Source organism: Eleutherodactylus coqui, chromosome 2 (assembly GCF_035609145.1).
Source record: "Eleutherodactylus coqui strain aEleCoq1 chromosome 2, aEleCoq1.hap1, whole genome shotgun sequence".
Classification (NCBI taxonomy): Eukaryota; Metazoa; Chordata; class Amphibia; order Anura; family Eleutherodactylidae; genus Eleutherodactylus; species Eleutherodactylus coqui.
In genome coordinates this window covers 104758185-104778216 of record NC_089838.1, presented here as the reverse complement: position 1 = coordinate 104778216, position 20032 = coordinate 104758185, and the positions used below count along the sequence as shown (strand labels likewise).

Genomic DNA, 20032 nt, shown 5'->3' with positions numbered 1-20032 from the left:
CTTACGTATGCAAGAAAGTTATGTGAACCAAAGTGTCAAAACACGCATGCATTTTAAGCAGATGTTTACGCTTTTTTTAAAATCCCATACACGATCTAAACTGTAATCCGTTATAAACGTGGATATAAAAAGGAATACGCTTTTCACTGTAAGATTTTTTTAATTAATTAATTTTTTTCCTTAAAGTTTTGTAGTTCCGCACTTCTTCTTTTTTTTTTTTCTTCGATAAAAACTCATACGCTAAGCACATGGAAACGTACGGCTATATGTTCCCACATGTTTTCTGTTGACTGGAATGTTAAAAAAAACGAAGAAAGTATATGTATGCAGAGTGGGAGCAAGACATATATAGATTTTTTTTTTTTTTCCCTTGTGGAACAAAAAAGCGTAGTAGGCTACACGTTCCGATCTCACAAACGTATGCCTTGCTAAATGCAGTCAGATTTCCTCATTTAACCCACTATAGCCTATGGGTCCGTTAGAGGCTATGCTTTCACTTTGTATTTGGGAGTAGAAATACTTGCGTTTCATGGATGACCGTGTGAACGAGCCCTTAATTGTAGAAGATCATACATTTTGGTGACTCCCTGAGCCCTTATGCACCGTACATAGTTCTCATGTTTTTCAATGATGAGGGTCACAAACTGTGTCTAAGGAGGATTGTCCTTGCTGTAAACTGGTCCACTAGTCTCTAACCTTTGGTGCTCCAACTATAATGGAACTACAGCTCCCAGCATGCTACGACAGTCATTCTGTACTTCCACAATAGATCTACTGTTTGCAGAGCCTCTGTAACGGTCTGTGCTTCTTGCCCGCAAGACTACAAACAGATCTGTGCAGCGTCTGATCCCGCAGTTGTCGGACTCTTCCATGTGGTCCCTGCCTTTTGTTAACCCGTAGACTGTAGAAAGCAACCGATAAATGCAGACTACATAAAAAGTTTATCTGTAGCCTGCAGGCATGGATATGCATAGGAGCTGTATACACAGAAAAGTTGCTCCATTTCTTAGATGTGGTTATTGGAAGAAATCTTGCAGAGGTGCACATATCCGCTAATGCTGGCAAATGATGAATGCGTGCCATAGCCTTGTTCAAATGGTACTTGAATTTAGTAAACTTCTTTCTTTTCCATGTCATTGGGCATATAGTCTCATCATTGTGCCACATTGATCTATAGCGGCGAAGGACACTTTTTCATTTTTCTCAGTGATTAAAACAATTGGCCTAAGCACAGATGCAGAAACTAAATAAAACTGGTGATGCCTCCGTGTGGCTGGTGCCCAGCTGGATCTCTTTCATCAGTGCCAGCATGACAACTTTGCATAAGGCTTGGTTAGCAAGAGTTCTTTCCTCTGAAACATCTTTACCCTGCCATCCTTCAGACTTTATTGTAGCTAGCAATTATGAGAGCTGCTGCTTTCAGCATATCTAGCTGTGCTTTATAGTTTACGGTGCCCACACTTGACCCATTCTTCTCTGAAATGAAATAGAATAATAGTGGGCATGCTTTTCTAACATGCCAGGGGAGGGGGGATTTATGCTGTTCCCCATAAACACATTTTTCTATATAACCTTTATAATTGCATGCACAATATGTAGTATGCATCAGTGTGATTGCATTCAATATCGGCACTTCTGGGTTTTTTTTTGTGCCATACATCTTATAATTGTGCCCCATTGGCAGCTAGCAAAAAGCAGTAATGGAGTCCCTTTTTGGTCTGTTGGACGTCTTCGTGTTCATCTAATCCATTCATTCCAGCTACAGTACTTGCCACTCCCATATGGCATGACAACATGGCAAGCTGATAGTGTGTTGTCTGACATGATCAGAAGGCCACAATGGCAGTCCTGGTTGAAGGCAGGAAGAGTGGCACATTCAGTAGAGCACTGTGCCTGGCATTGTTGGATGGCACTAAGGTGAGTCTGAAAGTGAGAGACCATAATTGTATAGTTCGAGATCCCTGTAAGCCTTGAGACTGTTCATCTGGTATGCAGAACCTACAGCACATTTTATAATTTTACTTTTTTCTTTAACCCATTAGAGACTGAGCACCGTAAATATACGGCACTTGGTCGTGGGCTTCAATAATCCCACCCAACAGTAAATATGTGGATTAAAGCTCTGTAATCCAGCAGGAGCGCAGGTCAGATTCTCAGCTGTCAAACATAGCTAAGGACTTGGAGAAGAGGAGACATGGTTTTTTAACCATTTCTGCCTTCTCTTTTACAGGTTACATGGCCTCAATGAGCACTAGGAAGCAGCACTGCCCATTTCCTGAATCGGACTTGGCAATCATGTGATCGCAAGTTAGAGCTGTAGGGTCTTAGCAGACCAGACCCCCTGACTAGCTCTGGCAGTGACTACAGTCACAATAGAGGGATGTTTCCCCTGTAACTGGGGCTGCAATGGATGCTACATTTATAGTGAAAAAGGAAAAAAAAAGTGTGAATGTCCCCCAGAGGTCTTAAATGATGTCATGGGGGACATAGCTGTGGAGAAAATAATTACAAAAATAAGTTAAAAATAATTTGCAGAATAAAATAAAAATATATAGGAAAAGAAAACGACCCAATGCTGGCATAAACTGCTGCCGTATCCGCCCTGTAATCCAAGATTATATGAATGCTATATTAAAACGTTCAAAACAAAATGGCGAACACATTCCTGTAATTTAACAGAAATGTAGTAATTTTAACCTAAAAGAACTAGAAATGTAAGGGTTTTTTTTTTTTTTTGCTGTTTGTACAAGTCAAAACTGGGGGAAAAAAGTAGTAAAATATAGTCCTGTATGTGACGAAAAAGAAAAACACAACAAAAATAGTTTTGGCAGGCCAGGAAAAAAAAACGGGTCCATAAAACGACCACATGGGTAAAATTGCTAAAAAGTACCTTTTACGGGGCTCTATAAATGGTTTTGATGCTTTTTTTTGCATGTGGGTAAATGTATATTTACTGTTTGCATCTTTTATATTTAGTGGCCTTAGGACGTAATCAACCTTTGAAAAAGGATAAACCCAAATGGAAAAGTGATTACCCTATGACAGACGGACAGTTGCGAAGCAAACGAGATGAATTTTGGGACACTGCACCGGCTTTTGAAGGACGGAAAGAAATTTGGGATGCTCTGAAAGCAGCGGCACACGCTTTTGAGAGTAATGATCATGAACTGGCCCAAGCAATCATTGATGGTGCAAGTATAACGTTACCGCATGGTAGGTTGGGTTTACCTAAAGGCAAAACTGTAAGCAGCTGGCAAACACGTTGGCACACTTTTTTGTGTGTCTCTTTTATATAGTAAAATGGTTAAAGTTGTTAACATTAGTAACTTGGGTTTTGTTGCCTGATCAAATCCGGTTTTGTTTTGTTTTAGTTTTTTTATCTTTTCCGTGATAATCTGTTTCCCTTTTTTTTAATTTATTTTTGTTCCGGGAAAGTTTTTGTTTAACTCACAATTATTTCAAGAAGTACCAAACTCAATACTGAAAAGCTGTAGTTTTAAGCGGCGTTTGAGAGATCATTGAACCAATTAGTGAATTGCTTCACTAATCAGCTACTATACAATATTTTCTTGGCCCCTTGGAAAGAAGTGCACATTAAATATTGGTATCTCTGGGATGCTAAGTGATGAAAGCACCCTGTACTGTGAGCCGGTGACTGACAGACTTGTCTTCATACTTGGTCAGCAGAAGTTAATGGCTAAACACCAAACAGGGAAGGGGGTTGTTTATTTGGCATATCCTTTAGGTTAACACTTCTTGGGCAATTTGCAGATCTGCTGTTTTAAAGGTAGTTTATCACTTGGCTTTTAAAGATAAAGGGCGCAGAAAGGTGAATCTGTAGTAGGGATTTATCAATGGTAAGTCTTTGTGTAAATACTGGTGTTTTGTTAAAGGGAAGCTGTCAACCAAGTTTATGCTGTCTTAGGCTCTCTGTCCACGGGCAATGCGAAGTCCCGTGGCAGATCTCCGCCGGGCAGCCCTATCTGATAGGCTGGCCGAGGAGAATCGGGGCAATTCGCAGCATGCTATGAATTGCCTGCCACGAGCGGAGTATTGCAATCATGCCCGTGGACAGGCATCCTTAAGCAAGTGTAGCATGAACCTGGGATGGGTATGGAGAGTGTGCTCATGTTTTGTCTTACTCTGAAACACTGCTGCGTTTCAGAATAAACATGCTTTGAAGATTCATTCCAAATGGAGCTCCAAGTCACTTGGGGGGGATATTGTGGTAACAGTCTAGCATGTCACAACTCCCATTAGCTGCATTTCAGAAGGCTATGTTTATAGACAGCTAGCGCTAACTTGTATACTCCTTTCTGGAGTGTCCAATGGGTCGCAGGACCTTATTTTCCTGATGTCCCTTTTCCCTGAAAATAAGCCCTACCATAATTTGGGGGGATTTTCGAGGAGGCCTCGAACATAAGCCCCAACTGCATTACATAGAAAAAAAAACATTACCTAGCAGGCTTGGTCTAGGTCTCTCCCACTGCTCTACAGAACTCTGACGCACTTCTTGCAGTCCTTGGCCACCACAGATCACTTCCTGGTTACAGGATTCATAAGTCCCACCTCCAGGAAGCGATGGCTGTGATTTGGTTCTTTGACCGCTGCTCAGCCAATCAGTGCCGTGGCTCAGCCAATTCATAAATCCAGCTTCTACAAAGCAATTGCTGTGATTGGTTCGATGAACTAATCACAGCCATTGCATTGGTTTATCAAGCCTGCAATGATTGGTTCTCGAGCGCTGCCCAGCCCAATCAGAACCATAGCTTCCTGGAGGTGGGATTTATGAATCTTGTAACCAGGAAGTGATCTTCTGTGGGCGGTTGAGGACTGCAAGAAGCGTGTCGGAGCTCCGGAGAGCAACGGGAGAATTCTGGACCAAGTCTGCTAGGTAAGTATAATAAGACGTTCTCCGGAAATAAGACCTAAGGCCTCTTTTGGTGCCAAAATTAATATAAGACAGGGTCTTATTTTCAGGGAAAGGCGGTACATGGGGGATACAGAGATGACTACACAGTACACCATTAATACTCGCTTATTCCTGCGTCTGAGCTGTCTGCCACTCATCTTCTCCCGGAGGTGAGGGAGATGTTTGGGGGCTGTACAGAATGGTATCTTCATCCACATATGCCCACCCCCAGGCTGCAGGTTGTGCACCCCTGCAGTTCAAACTAATAATACTAGTAATGCATGTTGTACAGTATTACTTTGCCCCAGTTTTGAATTGTAGGCAGTGAATTAAGATTGATTGCAGTGAAATCCCACTAATTTCAGAATTAACAGAAGCTTTTACTGAGCCATTATCGATTATCATGTATGTGGATTGTTAGTAGGAAAAACGGGAAGAGTAGAAAACAGATGCAAGCAACATAGTATAATATAAAGAGGTGTATATATCAAGTCACCGATCCTGCTAATGGGGATGTGTAACATGAACATGTTCACCTGTTTACCTGCAACAGAAATTCCGTCATTTGACTATGCAAACCTAGCCACAGAGTTGGTCAAAGGACCCTCCACAGTCGGCTGCTGCACATTGTCTGACCGTGGACGCTTCTATACAGGGAAAGTACTTGGGACTGACATGACGAAAGCGAGAGGCAATTAATCCCTGTTCTCACCTGGTGGAGGTCCTAGAGATCAAACTCCAACTAATCAAACATTACATGTCTATGGTAGGAATGCCGCTGTTTAAAGGGAACGTGTCGCCCCCCTACAGCAGCATGAACTAACTTATAGTGCTGTTAGGGAAGGTGACAGGGAGGCGGGTGATGTATTTTACATACCAACCTGCTCCATGGTTCCTGCGCCGTCACCTGCCAAAGACTATGTGCCACATGGCAATTCTCTCCCATACAAGGTCATGAGACAGCGTGCCGCACAGCAATCTGAGAAGAGTTGCAGTGCCATCGCACGCACAATTTTCAGCAGGGCAGTATAAAAAAATATATCCCCCGGCTCCCTTAACAGCACCATAACTTGGTTTATGGTGCTGTACGGGGGTGACAGGTTTCCTGTACATGCCCTACATCCAAGTATAATTACAGAGCAGGAGTCGTCCTCAGAGTAGTCCTTTCTGTGCGTTCCAATATGGATCTCTAAGGGCGCCTTCATACTTGCCAGAAAATTGTACATTTTTTGAGCGATGCGAGAGCGAGTGACAATGCTGAATTATGAAGCAAATGATTTTCAATGGTTTCATTCCCATTTGCGATGTTTTCACTCATGCGATGTGGAGTGGGGAAAAAAATCGCGGCATGTCCTTTCTTACTGCGATTTTATTTTATTTTGATCTCCCATGTTTCCCTATGTAGCCTCCTTTTTATTGCATCGCAATACACGAACTTGCGACTTCCGTGCAATGCCTTTTTAATATTCGAAACTGCTATTGACTTTTGCGCAATTTTAGGACTTGAGAAAATCACAGGCGGCAGCAATGCAAGATCGTTTTCCGGGAAAAAGCATTGCTGACTCTCAAAAAGTCGTAGGAACAAAGACGCGATTTTTACCGCGATTTTCTCACGGCAAAATCCTGATCGCCCGTGTGAAGGAGGTCAAAGCTTATAGCATCCACCAGTCATGGTGTTGTCGTGAGTTTCCTGTAGTTTTTGGGGAATTGTGGTAAACCCACAATGATATCATGACTGGCCGACATCACCAGGGTGCCTGCTGCATACCTCGTGGATCTGTGGTATATGGGTTAAGTGCCACTATAGTACAGAGTGTAGGGAAACAACCTGTCATCATGGCAATGGTAACTATTTATTCATACATTGAATTTTAAGACCCACAATTGCTGTTTAATGGGGAATAGACGTATTTACCAAAGGGACATTTTCACTCTATAAGTTAAGCCTATGGGCTGAAAATGGGTGTAATGGGGATGTAAGTTTTAGACTGGACCCCTCCCCTATACTTGGTGTTCCCCCCGTGTCAGTGCTGGAAGCCGCCATTGCAGTGCATTAAGTCCATTATAAAATTAGAACGGGTGAACTACTTAGTGCGCCCCTCATGCATTGGGCTTTCAGTTGTGGCGCAGGAGGGAAGTAGGACACCTCCTGAGACTCAGCGGGTCGCCTGCTCTCGGCACACAAGCTTAGCTCATAGGGCTAAAAAGAGGTGACGGGTTCCCTTCAAGGCTTCTTTCACTCACAAGTTTTTGTTGCATTTTCCTATGGCCTATTAAAGACACCATAAACTTGGCGTTATTTTGTTTGTTTTTCTCTATACACACACCCTTTTTTTCTCCAGGCTTTTTTCCTATAGACAAGTTTATTGTGTAACTCCTGAAAAATAATCCAAACAGAGAGCATGCTGTAATTGGCTTCTCAGGGTTGGAGCATTTTTTTTTATTTTTTTTTAGGGCCATGCCATTTTTTTTCCTCCAAAGTATATACTGCGTTTCATAACTTCTATTTACCTCCAGCTAACGTCTGGCTGTGGCAAAAAAAACCTTCAGCATTTTCTCTTAGGTTTGTGTGAAGCCACGCTTATTGCTCTGTCACCGCTGCCCACGTGTTGGCATTTTTTCTTCTGCTTGAACAAGTCTGGTAAAGTGGTGCAGTGCAGATTCGTGGTGTCCGGTTCCTGGGGGTGCAGCTACTCCATGTCCCAGTGCTTTATGTTCTTGCACAACCCATCATGTGTCTAATAACCTTGGTGTTAGCACTAATATTCATGATGATACAGGGTGTATCCAGGGGTTTCTCACTCCTGTCTGCTCAGATTTTAAATGTCCATCCATTGCTCTGTATAGCCCGATAAAGCCACCAGTCCATGGTGGTAACTAGAGGTCTGACTCTCGGCTCCCATAATGATCAACTATTTTGAGGAGCCACGGCACCGGAGAACGCTGCAACCTTTTCAGTGCTGACATTTGCTTGTGGTCAGGTTCCCATTCAGATCGCCATACGTTTGTCAGTGGCTGGACTGAGTACTGCAGCATTGTCCTATTCACTCCAGCTGCAGTACCAGACAAAACCCATGGACAGGTGTTGCCCTGTTTCTAGAAGAAAGCAGGTACAACACCTGTAGAGGCTATTGAAACATTTTTGGCGTTTTTTTTTTTTTTCCACTTAAATTCATGTATTTGGAGCTGACAATCGTTTTTGCATTGGGGTTTAATTAAAAAATGCTGCATGATTTTCCTTCTGCAGCTTCTACATATCGCAGTGTAGAAACACTGCAGTCTAAGCCTCAATAGGAGATCCATCAAGGAAGTTGGATTGATAGCTTATGGCCACTTACACGGGACAATTATTGCTCAAAACGAATGAATTTGAGTGATGACGGTGCAGTGTAAATGCACAAAAATCGCTCACTATTCGTTCTCGGGTTTCTAAGCTGACTTTTCAGGCAGCTTGAAAACCATCGCTGGATTGTGGGCTTGTCGTTCCGTGTAAAGGCTCCCTGATCAGTGCTTCCCATAGAAGGTGAAACACTGGGCAAGAAGCTGACGATCCGGTGCCAATAACCTTAGCGGTGACGTCAGCGAGCGCTCATGCAGTCGTTTTCCCAATTGATGTGTAAAAGGACCATTATTCTTCCCCCCCCCCCCTCCCCCGCTGTCTCGTCATCTGCACCCTTTTATCAGCTAATCTAGGACTACAACAAAGTTTCTTTGTCATGATCACAAGGTAGCAGATAAAAAGCTGCAAGTGAGGAGAGATGGGGGCTGAAAATTGACCCGTCGGTCCAGCCTCCCTGACAGATCACCTATTAGAATTAGACTGCAGTTTCCATATACTATGATATGTAGAAGCTGCAGAAGACAAGTTATGCAAGATTTTAATTAAAACCTATTGCAAAAATGATGGTTAGCCCAAAATGCATGTATTTAAGTGCAAATTGCACCCCAAAGGTGTCTATAGCCTTTAAACCCTTGATGTTTTAGGCCTCATGTCCACGGGGAAAATCAGGCCCGCTACGGATTCTACATGTAGAATCCGTAGCGGGTCCCTCCTGCCCCGCGGACATGAGCGCTGAAAATAAGAATAAATGAAAATAAACTCACCTCCCATCCGCTCCGTTTCTTCTCTTCGCTGCGGCGTCATCTTCTCTCGTCGCGGCCGGATCTTCTTTCTTCGGCTCGGCGGATGTGCATGATGACGTCGGTGACGTGCTCCGCGCATGCGCCGTCCCGAAGAAAAAAGATCCGGCCGCGACGGAGAGAAGATGGCGCCGCCGCGAAGAGAAGAAACGGAGCGTGTGAGTAAATTCCGAATTTTGTCTCCCGCGGATCCGGACGGCTTCCATAGGCTTCAATAGAAGCCCGCGGGAGCCGTCCCCGCGGGAGACCCGCATGAAAATGGAGCATGGTCCAGATTTTTTTCATGCTCCATTTTTTTTTTAAAATCACTTTTATTGACCATCCGCGAGTATTTATCTACCCCGCGGGTGGTCAATGCATCCCTATGGGGTGCGGATCCGCGCGCGGGAGAAGAGTTAAAATCCGCTGCGGATTTTAATTCTTATTTTCCCCGTGGACATGAGGCCTAGGGCCTTTTAGGATTTGCTTCAAGAGCCTGCTTTAGGCAACTGCACACGGGCTGGTCGGATCCTGCATGTGGGATTCCGCAGTGGAATTACGACCCTGTGCCCGGCCGGTGACCCCTGTGTACCTGTCCGCAGTATTCTCTTCTGTATTGCAAATGTTCTGGCTAGTGCCCCGGCGCACATGCGCAGTACAGAAAATGCTGCCCCGGCGCTAGGCAAGGACGTCGAATCCGTGACCCTTCTGTAATGTCATTGCGGAAGGGCCACGGATTGGACCGCTTCCATTGACTGCAATGGAAGCCGTCTGCGTGGAATTTCACTCCGCGAGCAGAAAATCGCAATTTCTTTCCGCTCGTGGAAACGGAAAAGCGATTAACTTTTTTTTTCTTCCCATAGCATGCCTTTGGGCAGTATTTGCTGCAGTATCCGGAGGCGGTCGCCTGCTCACGATTCCGCAATGCAAATACGCCCTTATGCACTGGGCTTTAGACAGGCTTTATATCTGATGAACTACACTTCCTAGACAAATTGCTACTGACACTCAAAATTTTTTTTTTGTTTTTCTTCTGTTAGGAAAGAGTTAAATTATGCAAAGGGAATTTGATAGTATGCAAAATACTAGAAGTCAATAGCACTGTCATGTAGAAGAGGTGCTGAACATCGCTGTGTTCTATTACGCTACTAAGCCTATAAACAGGATGTGTGTGAGGGATATATATATAATATATATATATATATTATATATACTTACTGTAATAGTTAACCATTTACACCTTTAGGCCTCCATCACACAGGCGACACCGCATCGCTGCACCGTACGATATCGCTGTGATTTTTCTCGCAGCAATACTGCGATTTTGTAGCGCTACAAAGTTGCATGTAACTCCACAAAATCACGAGACTTTGTAGCATCTGCAACTGTCAAAGTTGCATCGCATTGCATGCAAACCGCGTTTTCGTGCGATGCAACAGAGAGGAAGGCTCCATAGAGAAACATGGGCTACAAAACCTCGCGTGTCGCGGGCATATCCCCGGACCTGTGAGGTTTGTGTGTCGTTTTGTAGCATGCTACAAAACATCTCATGTGTGAAGGAACCCTTAGGAAATCATGGGCTTCTCATACATGCGATTTGTCGCCCGTGTGAAGGAGGCTTTATATTGAAGAATGGAGTGAGGCGCCGACCTGACCGCATCCCTGCACTGGACTGAATGGCTAGATTATAAATTACGGTGAAAAATCCTATTCTGTTGCTACATATTGAATGTGACAGGAAGTTGACAGTTTGGGAGAAGATGGTTTGTCAATTGCAAGAGTAACAAGTGTGATAAATGTGATCTCCAGCAAATTTTTATTTCCCACTAAAATTGGCAGTGTTCGTGGATCTCTCTCGTTAGAGCAAGTTACAGCTGCTTCGGTTTTGACAAATAGGACCCAAATAAATTGCCTTCTAAACAATGGATTTGTGATTATGGAGAGCCAGTCATTGAGCCTACAAGTCTTATGGGCTGCGTATATGAATAGCCCAGGTGGCAAACACAGTAGTAGCATGTTGATGAAGAATGCGCCGGTGGGTACAGTTCAGGTCAGCCGCTCCCCAGCATGTGCTGCATTAAGTGCCAGTCTATTGGCAAAATACCCACTTTTTCTCTATCATTTTTTTTCTACTTTCAGACACCTCCTGTTAATACAGTAACGATGGGGGGTTGGAGGTCTAATGAGATCACAGAGAGCTGTCTGGGTGTCGTGGCTGCCATAAATGATCTCCTGTCATAGATTGCAGATCAAAATACAGCATTGTACTGTATGAGCAATCAAATGACCAAATTCAGTTACTTTAAAAAAAAGTAATCGTTTTTGTTAATTATTATAAATGAAATGTTTTGCTTTTTTTTAAAAAAAAAAAACCTTTCCCCATTCATCACATTAAAAAAAAAAAAAAAAATGTAAAAATTAAAAAATGGTATGGTTGTGTCTGTATTTAAATATCATATTATTAATTCTGCACGGTAAATGCCGTCAGAAAAAAATTTATGCAATGCCAGAATTTCAAATATTTTTTTTCTGGAGACTTGGATCCAAAAAATGGGATTAAAAAGATCAAAATGTTGTAAGTACCCCTAATAGGGCTCAATAAAAACTGAAAGATGGCGACGAAACCCTTTTTTTTTTTTCTTAAGGGTATGTTTTCCCATGGCAGATTTAGGCTGGATTCACACGAGCGTAATCTTAGGCGGGTTTTCACGCCCGGCGATATACACTGCTCCTATGCATGCATTGGCTTACAATGCATCAGTGCACATGGGCATATTTCCGCAGCGTAAAGGCGGCCAGCCGGCCAAGAAGGCAGTTTTACGCTGCCGCCAGCTGCATAGACTCCTATGGGAGCCTATGACCGCTGCCGGAGAAGGGAAGTGGGAGGGAGTTTGGCAGCGTGACTGCTAAACTCCCACCACCTTCCCTGCTCCTCTGCCCCTTTCTGGCTGTTTGCACTGGAAGAGGGTGGGCTAAGCTCCGCCCCATCCTGCCCCCTCCCATTGCTGGCTGCAACAAGGGTGGAGAGAGGACAGGCGCTTAGCACACTAGCTCCCACCCCATTCCACCAACTCCCCTTGTAGAGAGCCGACGAGGGGGAGGGAAGGGGGAGAACAGCTTAGCAGAGCTAAACTGTCTTCCCCCGCGCAACGGCATTGCGGGCTCGGCGTACGTGCGCCGGGCCCGTGTTGTCTGAATGGACAGACAAATGTTAGATTTGTGCGCTCATTCACGCGTTTTTACGTTACTGGTGGGCGAACGTAAAAGCGCATACGCTTGTGTGAATCCAGCCTAAGGCCTCCTTCCCACGAACGGATTTCCGCCGTTTAATTCGCGGCGGAAATCTGCTGCGTTGCCCGCAGCTATTAGGTTCTATTGAACCTAATAGCTCAATGCTCACGGTGCGGAATTCCACTGTGGAATTCCGCACCGTGAAATCTCGCGTCCTCACCCGCGGCATGCTCTATTTGACGCGGGTGTACGCGCGGACGGCTTCCATTGCAGTCAATGGAAGCCGTCCGTTCACGCTATCTTCCGCTGTAGCTGACGCGGCGGAGGTGGGCGGGAAAGCGTCTTGCGGGAGCGAGGACGCTGGATCCGCAGGTAAGTTCGGGGTCTCCTGGGGGGCGCAGTGACGGGCTCCGCTGCGGAATTTTGCGGCGGAGCCCGTCACGGCCGTGTGCAGCCGGCCTTATTGCGAATTTTGGTGCAGATCTGCAGCAGATTTCACTAATTTAATTTAATTTAATTTAATTTAATTTGAAACTATGAATTCTGCAGCAAATTGTCAACGTGTGAACATACTCTAAAGTTTCTTGGGCTTTTTTTTTTCTTAGCTTGCACTACAATTAAAGAACTACCGTATATAAATTTGGTATTGCTGCAATTGGACAGTCCTTTTTACTGTACCATAAATGCTTTAAACCCTACCCCTCACACCCCCAAACAAAAAAGTCGCAGTTTTGTTTGTTTTTTTTTGTTTTTTTGTTTTTATCATTTTGTCCCACATAGACTTTTTTTTACAAATTTTTCAATACATTAAATAGTATCACTGAAAAATACAACTCGTCTCCCCATAAATCAAGCCCTTATGTTGCTGGAAAAATTAAATGTGTTTTTATTTTTTTGAAAGTGGGGAAGAAAAATTGAAAATGACAAACAGAAAGGGCTGCAGTGGGAAGGAGTTAAAGATCTAGCTTTCTGCCAACATTGAATCTAAACTGTAATATTAGGCAAGAGTGATACTTCATATGTCACACAAGTCCAGGTCTCCATCCTAAAGTGCAAAACAGTACATCTCTTTTCAGTAGTCGCCAGTCTAGCCGACCTCCGACACATACCACATACTTAGATTACCTTGAATATAGCCAGTGTCCTCCTAGCGGGTCATTATGTTGATTTATTTGGCTGTTCACAGTTTGCCAGGCAGAGATACTGTGAACGGCCTGTAGAATATTAGTTCTTCATCATATGAATAGTGTTGTACAGTTGTCAGCAGGAGGCCAGAAGCCACATCTCCGGGACAGATTTGCAAAGCTGGAAATTTCCAATGTGCGGTCACAAGTATTGAGTGAATAGTCACGTTAATGTTGATGCGTTCCTAACTAACTGATGGGTTGTTCATCTTGATGAGGTATACATTGCCTCCTCAGTTGGAAAATATTGCCCCTTTCGATAATGTCTACATATTTTAATTGTGTGAAGTTTAGCAAACTTTTTGTATATCTTCTTCTTTTCCAAGAATACAGGAGCTCCCCTATCAGTGCCAGTTTCTCCAAAGTCAATCTGCAGGTAAAGGTGGACACTTTTTCAATTTATACATATGTAATCCTTGATGACTAGAGCTGAGCGAGCATACGCGATAAGGCAAACTACTCGAGCGAGTAGTGCCTTATTCGAGTACCTGCCCGCTCGTCTCTAAAGATTCGGGTGTCGGTGGGGAGCAGCGGGAGAGAGCGGGGAGGAACGGTGGGGAGATCTTTCTCTCCGTCTCCCCACCCCCGGTCCCCCTTGCTCACCGCCGCACCTCACCTGTCACCCGCGCCAGCAGCCGAATCTTTAGAGACGAGCGGGAGGATACTCGGCTAAGGCACTACTCGCTCGAGTAGCTTGCCTTATCGAGTATGCTCGCTCATCTCTATTGATGACCTCTTTAATGCAAATTTTGAAAATTTGTCCACCTTTATTTACAGATTGACTTTGGAAAAGCAACAGCACAATGTTTGTCTAAGGGATAGATCGATTCAAACAATAGGACGCAAAAATAAAGTCAGGTAGAGCCTTTTAAAGGATAGTCTGGCAAGAAAAATGTAAATGTTCCCCACACTGTATTAAATAAACATACAAAAAGAATCCTATCTTACCCAATCCTCCATGGCTCCCATTTCCTGGACCATGTGATGTCCCGTTGCAGCATCATGTGACCACTACAACCAAACTTAGATAGACCATTTAGTGTAAAAGTCCTGAAAACCCTTTTATCAGATTAGTGGGATTGACCAGGCAGAGCTGCTATCAAGTGTACAATGCTGTGCTTGGTGGTAAGCTATTAAGTGGATGTGATGATCAATGGAGCATCACGGCCCTTTCAGAAGGCTGATCGGTGGGTTTGCTAGAAGTTGGACCCCCCCACCACCACCACCACCACCACCACCACCACAGACTTGCTATTGATGGCTAACCTGAGGATCGAAAATTAATCCGTCTCCTAATACGCCCCTCCCCCCCCCCCCCCCTTCCCCCCTCATATATACCATAATGTACATTGTAAACTTTGGATCTATTTAAAAATTAGGCCATAATTTAAAATTAAAAATATGGGAGTTTCTGAAAAGATGATTTATCAGAGTACGACATGCCATGCCCACTGTCTATGCCAGTTGGACAGCTCATGGACATGTGTTCATTGTGTGTGGCCCATAAGACTGCTGTATAGCATCTCTAAATGCTATTAAAGCAACCCTTTGATCATGGACAAACAAAGATGGCCGTGCTAGTTCTCGGACTAACTGATGCACACTAATCCTTAGTAGAAGACCCTACACATTGCTTTGATTGATCAGTGAGCAGCCCTGGCTAGTCAGAGCAGCATGTAGTGTGTTAGACTATCGATGTGTACCACTGCAGTGTGCATCAGGTAATTAGAGAAGTGGTGCAGCCATCTTTGTTTGTCCAGGACCAGAGGGTCGCTTTAGCTTTAACACTGGCTAGATGACTGAGCCCAAAGTCAGAATATATAAACCTGCAATCACAAAATTAAAACTGATTTTATAAAAAGAGAATGTTTCACAATCTCTTTTAAAAGGGTTGTCCAGTTGTAAACTACCGATTTGCCTATTCGCTATCCATGGTACATCAATGACTTCGTCAGCCAGGAGCACCACTGATCAACTATGCTCTGGTCTGGTGCGTGGAGTTGATTTCTGCAGGAAACAGACCCTCCGTTTCCACTGCAGTGGCCAGTTATTGAATGACCTGTAATACCATGCCAGGCCATTGCAGAGAGAACGGAGCTGTCCACTTCCTGCAGAAACCAGCTCCTTGCATGAGTGCAAACAGCTCATCAAAGCGAGTCCTGGGTGACAGACCCCTGCCAATTTACTATTTATGGCCCAACCTGTGGGTAGGCCATCAATAGTTTACAAATAAACAACCCTTTTAATTAGTAACAAATTTGGTAGATACAGAATGTTTTGATATGTTTTAATTAAAAGGAACTGTATCTACAGCTCCTATGCAGTCCTATGTTTCTCTGGTTAGAGACTTACTGCAGTCCTGCTCTCTTCTTTCTACTACTTCTTGCTAAGTTACCGACTAGAAGTTACCATAAATTACAGCAGGGAGCACAGACTGAAGAGAATATGGGCATGTTCATCATTGCATTCTAAGGGTGCTCAGAGCGTGGCAAACATAGAAACCCGGACTGTAGTACTGGGCAGTGTCTCCTATCAGCTGTATTCTGCCTCTTCCCATTCCTTGTCTGTCTTCCATGCTCCGAGTATGCTCAGAATGCAATGATGAATATGCCCTATGACTGCAGGATCAGACTACTAGGGGTTGGTTTGTAGCCTTTAACCATAGAGACGTATATGTATACATTAGAGCTGTAGGCACAAATAGTTGGAGCAAGAGCAGACAGTTGGTTGCCAGGATGAACAAACTCTTTCACTATCATTACATAAGTACATGGCTGCCAAATCGTGAAAAAATATCTACCGTTAAAAGCGCATGAAAATTAATTTATGCGGAGGATGACTGCGATTGCAGCTTGATCCTTTGCCTGTTACCCTAGTGAAGGACAGCTGGGACAGCATATCTGAGAATGTTTGATAAGAGGACAAAATCTTTGTATTCATTTTGTTCTCCGTCAGTGTCATGATAAACCAGGGCGGCGCTCCAGAAGGACTTTGACAGCACGAAGCCTTTATCAGCCATGTAAGAATGAATTGAACGTTTGGATCCATGAGTCTGGAAGTCATTCTAAAGGTTTGCAGGCGAAAGGAAAGTGGATGATAATTACACTGACAGAATAGGTCAAGTTTATTTTTAAGAGTTCACTTCACAGTTGTGGGATAGAAATAGGAGGGGAACCTGCCAGGAGCCCGTGGGAGGAGATTGACTTGTGGATGAAACAAATGGTGTATACAAAAAGTTCTCCAACTCGAAGTACATTAAGTGAGACGAATATGTCAATTTGTTTGTGATCGGTAGCCAAATCCCGAACAATATTGAACATTTCCACAGAGTAGCACATGCTGTATGTAGGGATCTTGTATCCTGGCAAACGATCATAGTGGGTCCGTATTCCAGACACATAGGCATACAATGTGGAGCGTTTTAGAATATTTTGTATGAATGTGTGAGTTAAAAAAAAAAAAAAAAAAAAACTTCAATATGTCTCCACATGAAGGGATGAAGCTGTATAGTATGGACCTAGAGCAGAGTGTGGGCCTCGTATTATAGATCTGCACAATCCAGTGTGCATGAGGTCTTAAAGCGACCCTCCAGTCCTGGACAAAGAAGGTCACACAGCGTCTCTGAATACCTGATGCACACTGTCAGTCATTAGTCTAATATACCACATTCTGCTCTGATTTGGCCACCGCTGCCCACATGAGCAGCCCTGGCCAATCAGAGCAGCATGTAGTATATTAGACTACCGATACATACTAATAGACAGTGTGCATCAAGTAGTCAGAGAAGCGGTGCAACTATCTTTTATCTGTTTTGTTTAGGACTGCAGCTGTCCATTGTACCAAAGGTTAGCATGCAGCCACTGCTTCAAGTCTGGTTCACACAGCCAATTTTGCCACAAATTTGAAGTGATATCCATGCCGATTCCACTTCAAATCCATGTCCTAAAAGTCTTTCATTGACTGCAATGGAAATCTGTGCCATGCTCTATAGGCTGCCAGTGTATAAAAACCTATATCAACCAGGATACTTTTTTTTTTTTTTACTGGATACCTCTGCATGGAGTAGTGCAGTAAGCAGTAAAATAAAAAAATCTGCAATTGAGACAATAGCTGCATGACCAGATTCCACAGTGGCCTCTGTCAAGGGAATTGGGATCTTTGAATCAATTTACGGTGCATGTCAGGAGCCTCCCCGGCACATTCAGGGAGCCAAACGTGCCAATGCAATGTGAAAGTAGCCTAGCGCTGTCTTTGCAGGAGATTTGAAGCTCTGTATTGGGTAAACAGAGCTTCAACCATTTAAAAAAAAATATTACGAAATTTGTTGAGTGACAATGTTGGACCTAGAAATGGGTATTCCGGGCATTTATTGTTGATTAGCAGGGGTCCGCCACTGAGTCCCCACTAGTCAGCCAATGCTCCATCCTACGGTCACTGCAACAGGGCCTCATGTCCACATCGTGGGTCAGGGCTAAAGGTGTATAATAGACAGCTTTGCACCCATAGACATTAATAGGAGCGATGCCTTCTATTACACTTTGATCTCTGACTGCAGTGAAAATGTGATTGTTCCCAGCAAGAGAAACCAAGTAATCTTGTAGATATGATACCTTTTATCAGAAAGTGTAATAGAAGGCATTGCTCACATTGATTTCAATAGAGCCCTGACCACTGATGTGAACGTCTGGCACCACGGCATTGTTAGCAGGAGGATCAGCTAATCAACAGGGGATCCCAAAAGGCAGGCCAATCAACTACTGATCCTGAGGATAGGTCATCAATAGTAAATGCCTGGTATGCCTCTTTAAAAGGTGGGCATTCACTTTAGGCCTTCTATCCACAGGCATTTTTTCGCCACGTATTACGTTTGTGATGCACGGCCCGTATGCTACTAGGTGAATGGAGTCAATGAAAGTCAATGGACTCACGAGATACTCACGAGAAATAGATCGCAGCATGCTCTATTTCTCGACGTACTACGCAGCGTCAACCTTATACTTTTGTATGGGCAGCGTATGCAATACATTGCGTATGGGTGGCAATTCATACCTAAACCCGCTATGAAACACAGTGGGAAATCAAATAAGAATGTAAAAAAAAGACCGTCACATTGCGTATGACCGTGTGCATTAATACGCAGGCATGCGCAGTACACTCGCAGCCCATACGTGGTCCCTACCACATCACAAACACTGGTGAAATGCTTTTTTTTGGTACGCCCCCGTGTACATGCTGCTGATTTGGTTGGGGGGCTTTACCTGTTTATTTATTTATTTTTAATCTGGAAATGGTTTAGCCGAATCCTTTCTATGCTGTACATAGAGTTCATTGGCGCTGTGCTCCCATGTTCAGTGGAGATCTGTGAAGCCCGGGTTCACTCTAAGAATGTTTTTCTAAACGCCATTATGTGACGAGCAGCGATGACCGAAGAGCTGATATAATAAATCGTCCCATAACATAAGCAGTCAAAAAACAACCAGCTGCCTATCGGCGTATTTATAGAGCGAGTCAATATGCTAAGTATTACTGTCTGGGGACGCCCACTCTAGTTGGTTCTCATGCACTTGGCTGGAGTACAGTTTGATGCTTAAAGGAAGAACACTCAAGGACTTGATTCAGTCATTATTGGCACTCAATCTCTTCAGCGTTTTTTTAATCTGGCACCAGCCTTTTGATAAAGTCTCCCAGCAGTAAATCTAATGCGCTATTCTGTTCCTTTCACATGTCATGGAGCAAATATGGTGCCATTCATTGCAATCATGAAAGGAGATTCTGGATACAAAAGAGTCATACACTCTGGTTTATGCTATCCATTATTGGGGCATATGAAAGCCTGTATCCTAATGTTACATTTGCTGTAGGTTATTTATGCATTTGACATGCCATTAAAAGTCTGAAATAGCATGAAGTGTTCCGCTGTGTCAGAGTTTGATACAGTCGCAGTGACAATAGCAGAAAACGTCAGTGCATTGTTGGTAGAGGGCAGTGAACAACAACGGTGAGCCTCGCATCAGCATTAATTCCATTGAGGCGCCTTAGATATAACAAGGAAGTGAAGAAACTGGCCATGAGTAAAGGCCCATTTACACATAATGATTATCGCCCAAAATTCGTTCAAACAACCGAAAATGAGCGATAATCGTTATATGTAAACACAGGCACGATGGCCATTAACACTTTATGCAAATCGCAAAATCTTCCAGTCCTTTGAAAGATTATATTTGCGTGTAAATGGGCCTTAAGTATGCATATCTAAACTTGTAGTAGATTGACATTTCTGGTAAGGGTGACTTTGCATGGGACAACTCTCATCTGAATAGTGTCTCAATAGAACAAATGTAACAGTTAGGCATGTAGGCAGTCCGAAACATACTAATGATTTTCCCTTTACAAATTACTACTTTAAATTTTTTTTTTTAATTAAATGTCTACTAATTTGTACTATTCAGAGTGATTCAAAAGTCAGGGCCACCTGGAATATCTTCTGATACCTGAAAAGACATGTTGAACTCTGTAGTATGGAAAACCCTAATCGCATAACAACTTCATTACCACTCCCCCACACATGTAAGTGTTCTATAAAGCT

The 20032-nt window shown here is 43.6% G+C and overlaps 1 protein-coding gene across 1 annotated transcript in view; it reads left to right on the top strand.

The window, feature by feature from the left end:
• The window catches only part of UBTD2 (ubiquitin domain containing 2), a 61418-nt gene that overhangs the window by 31096 nt on the left and 10290 nt on the right, over nucleotides 1-20032 (top strand). Inside the window, exon 2 of the mRNA XM_066591286.1 lies at nucleotides 2977-3213. Within this exon, the coding sequence (XP_066447383.1) occupies nucleotides 2977-3213 (237 nt within the window). The remainder of the gene's footprint in view (nucleotides 1-2976; nucleotides 3214-20032) is intronic.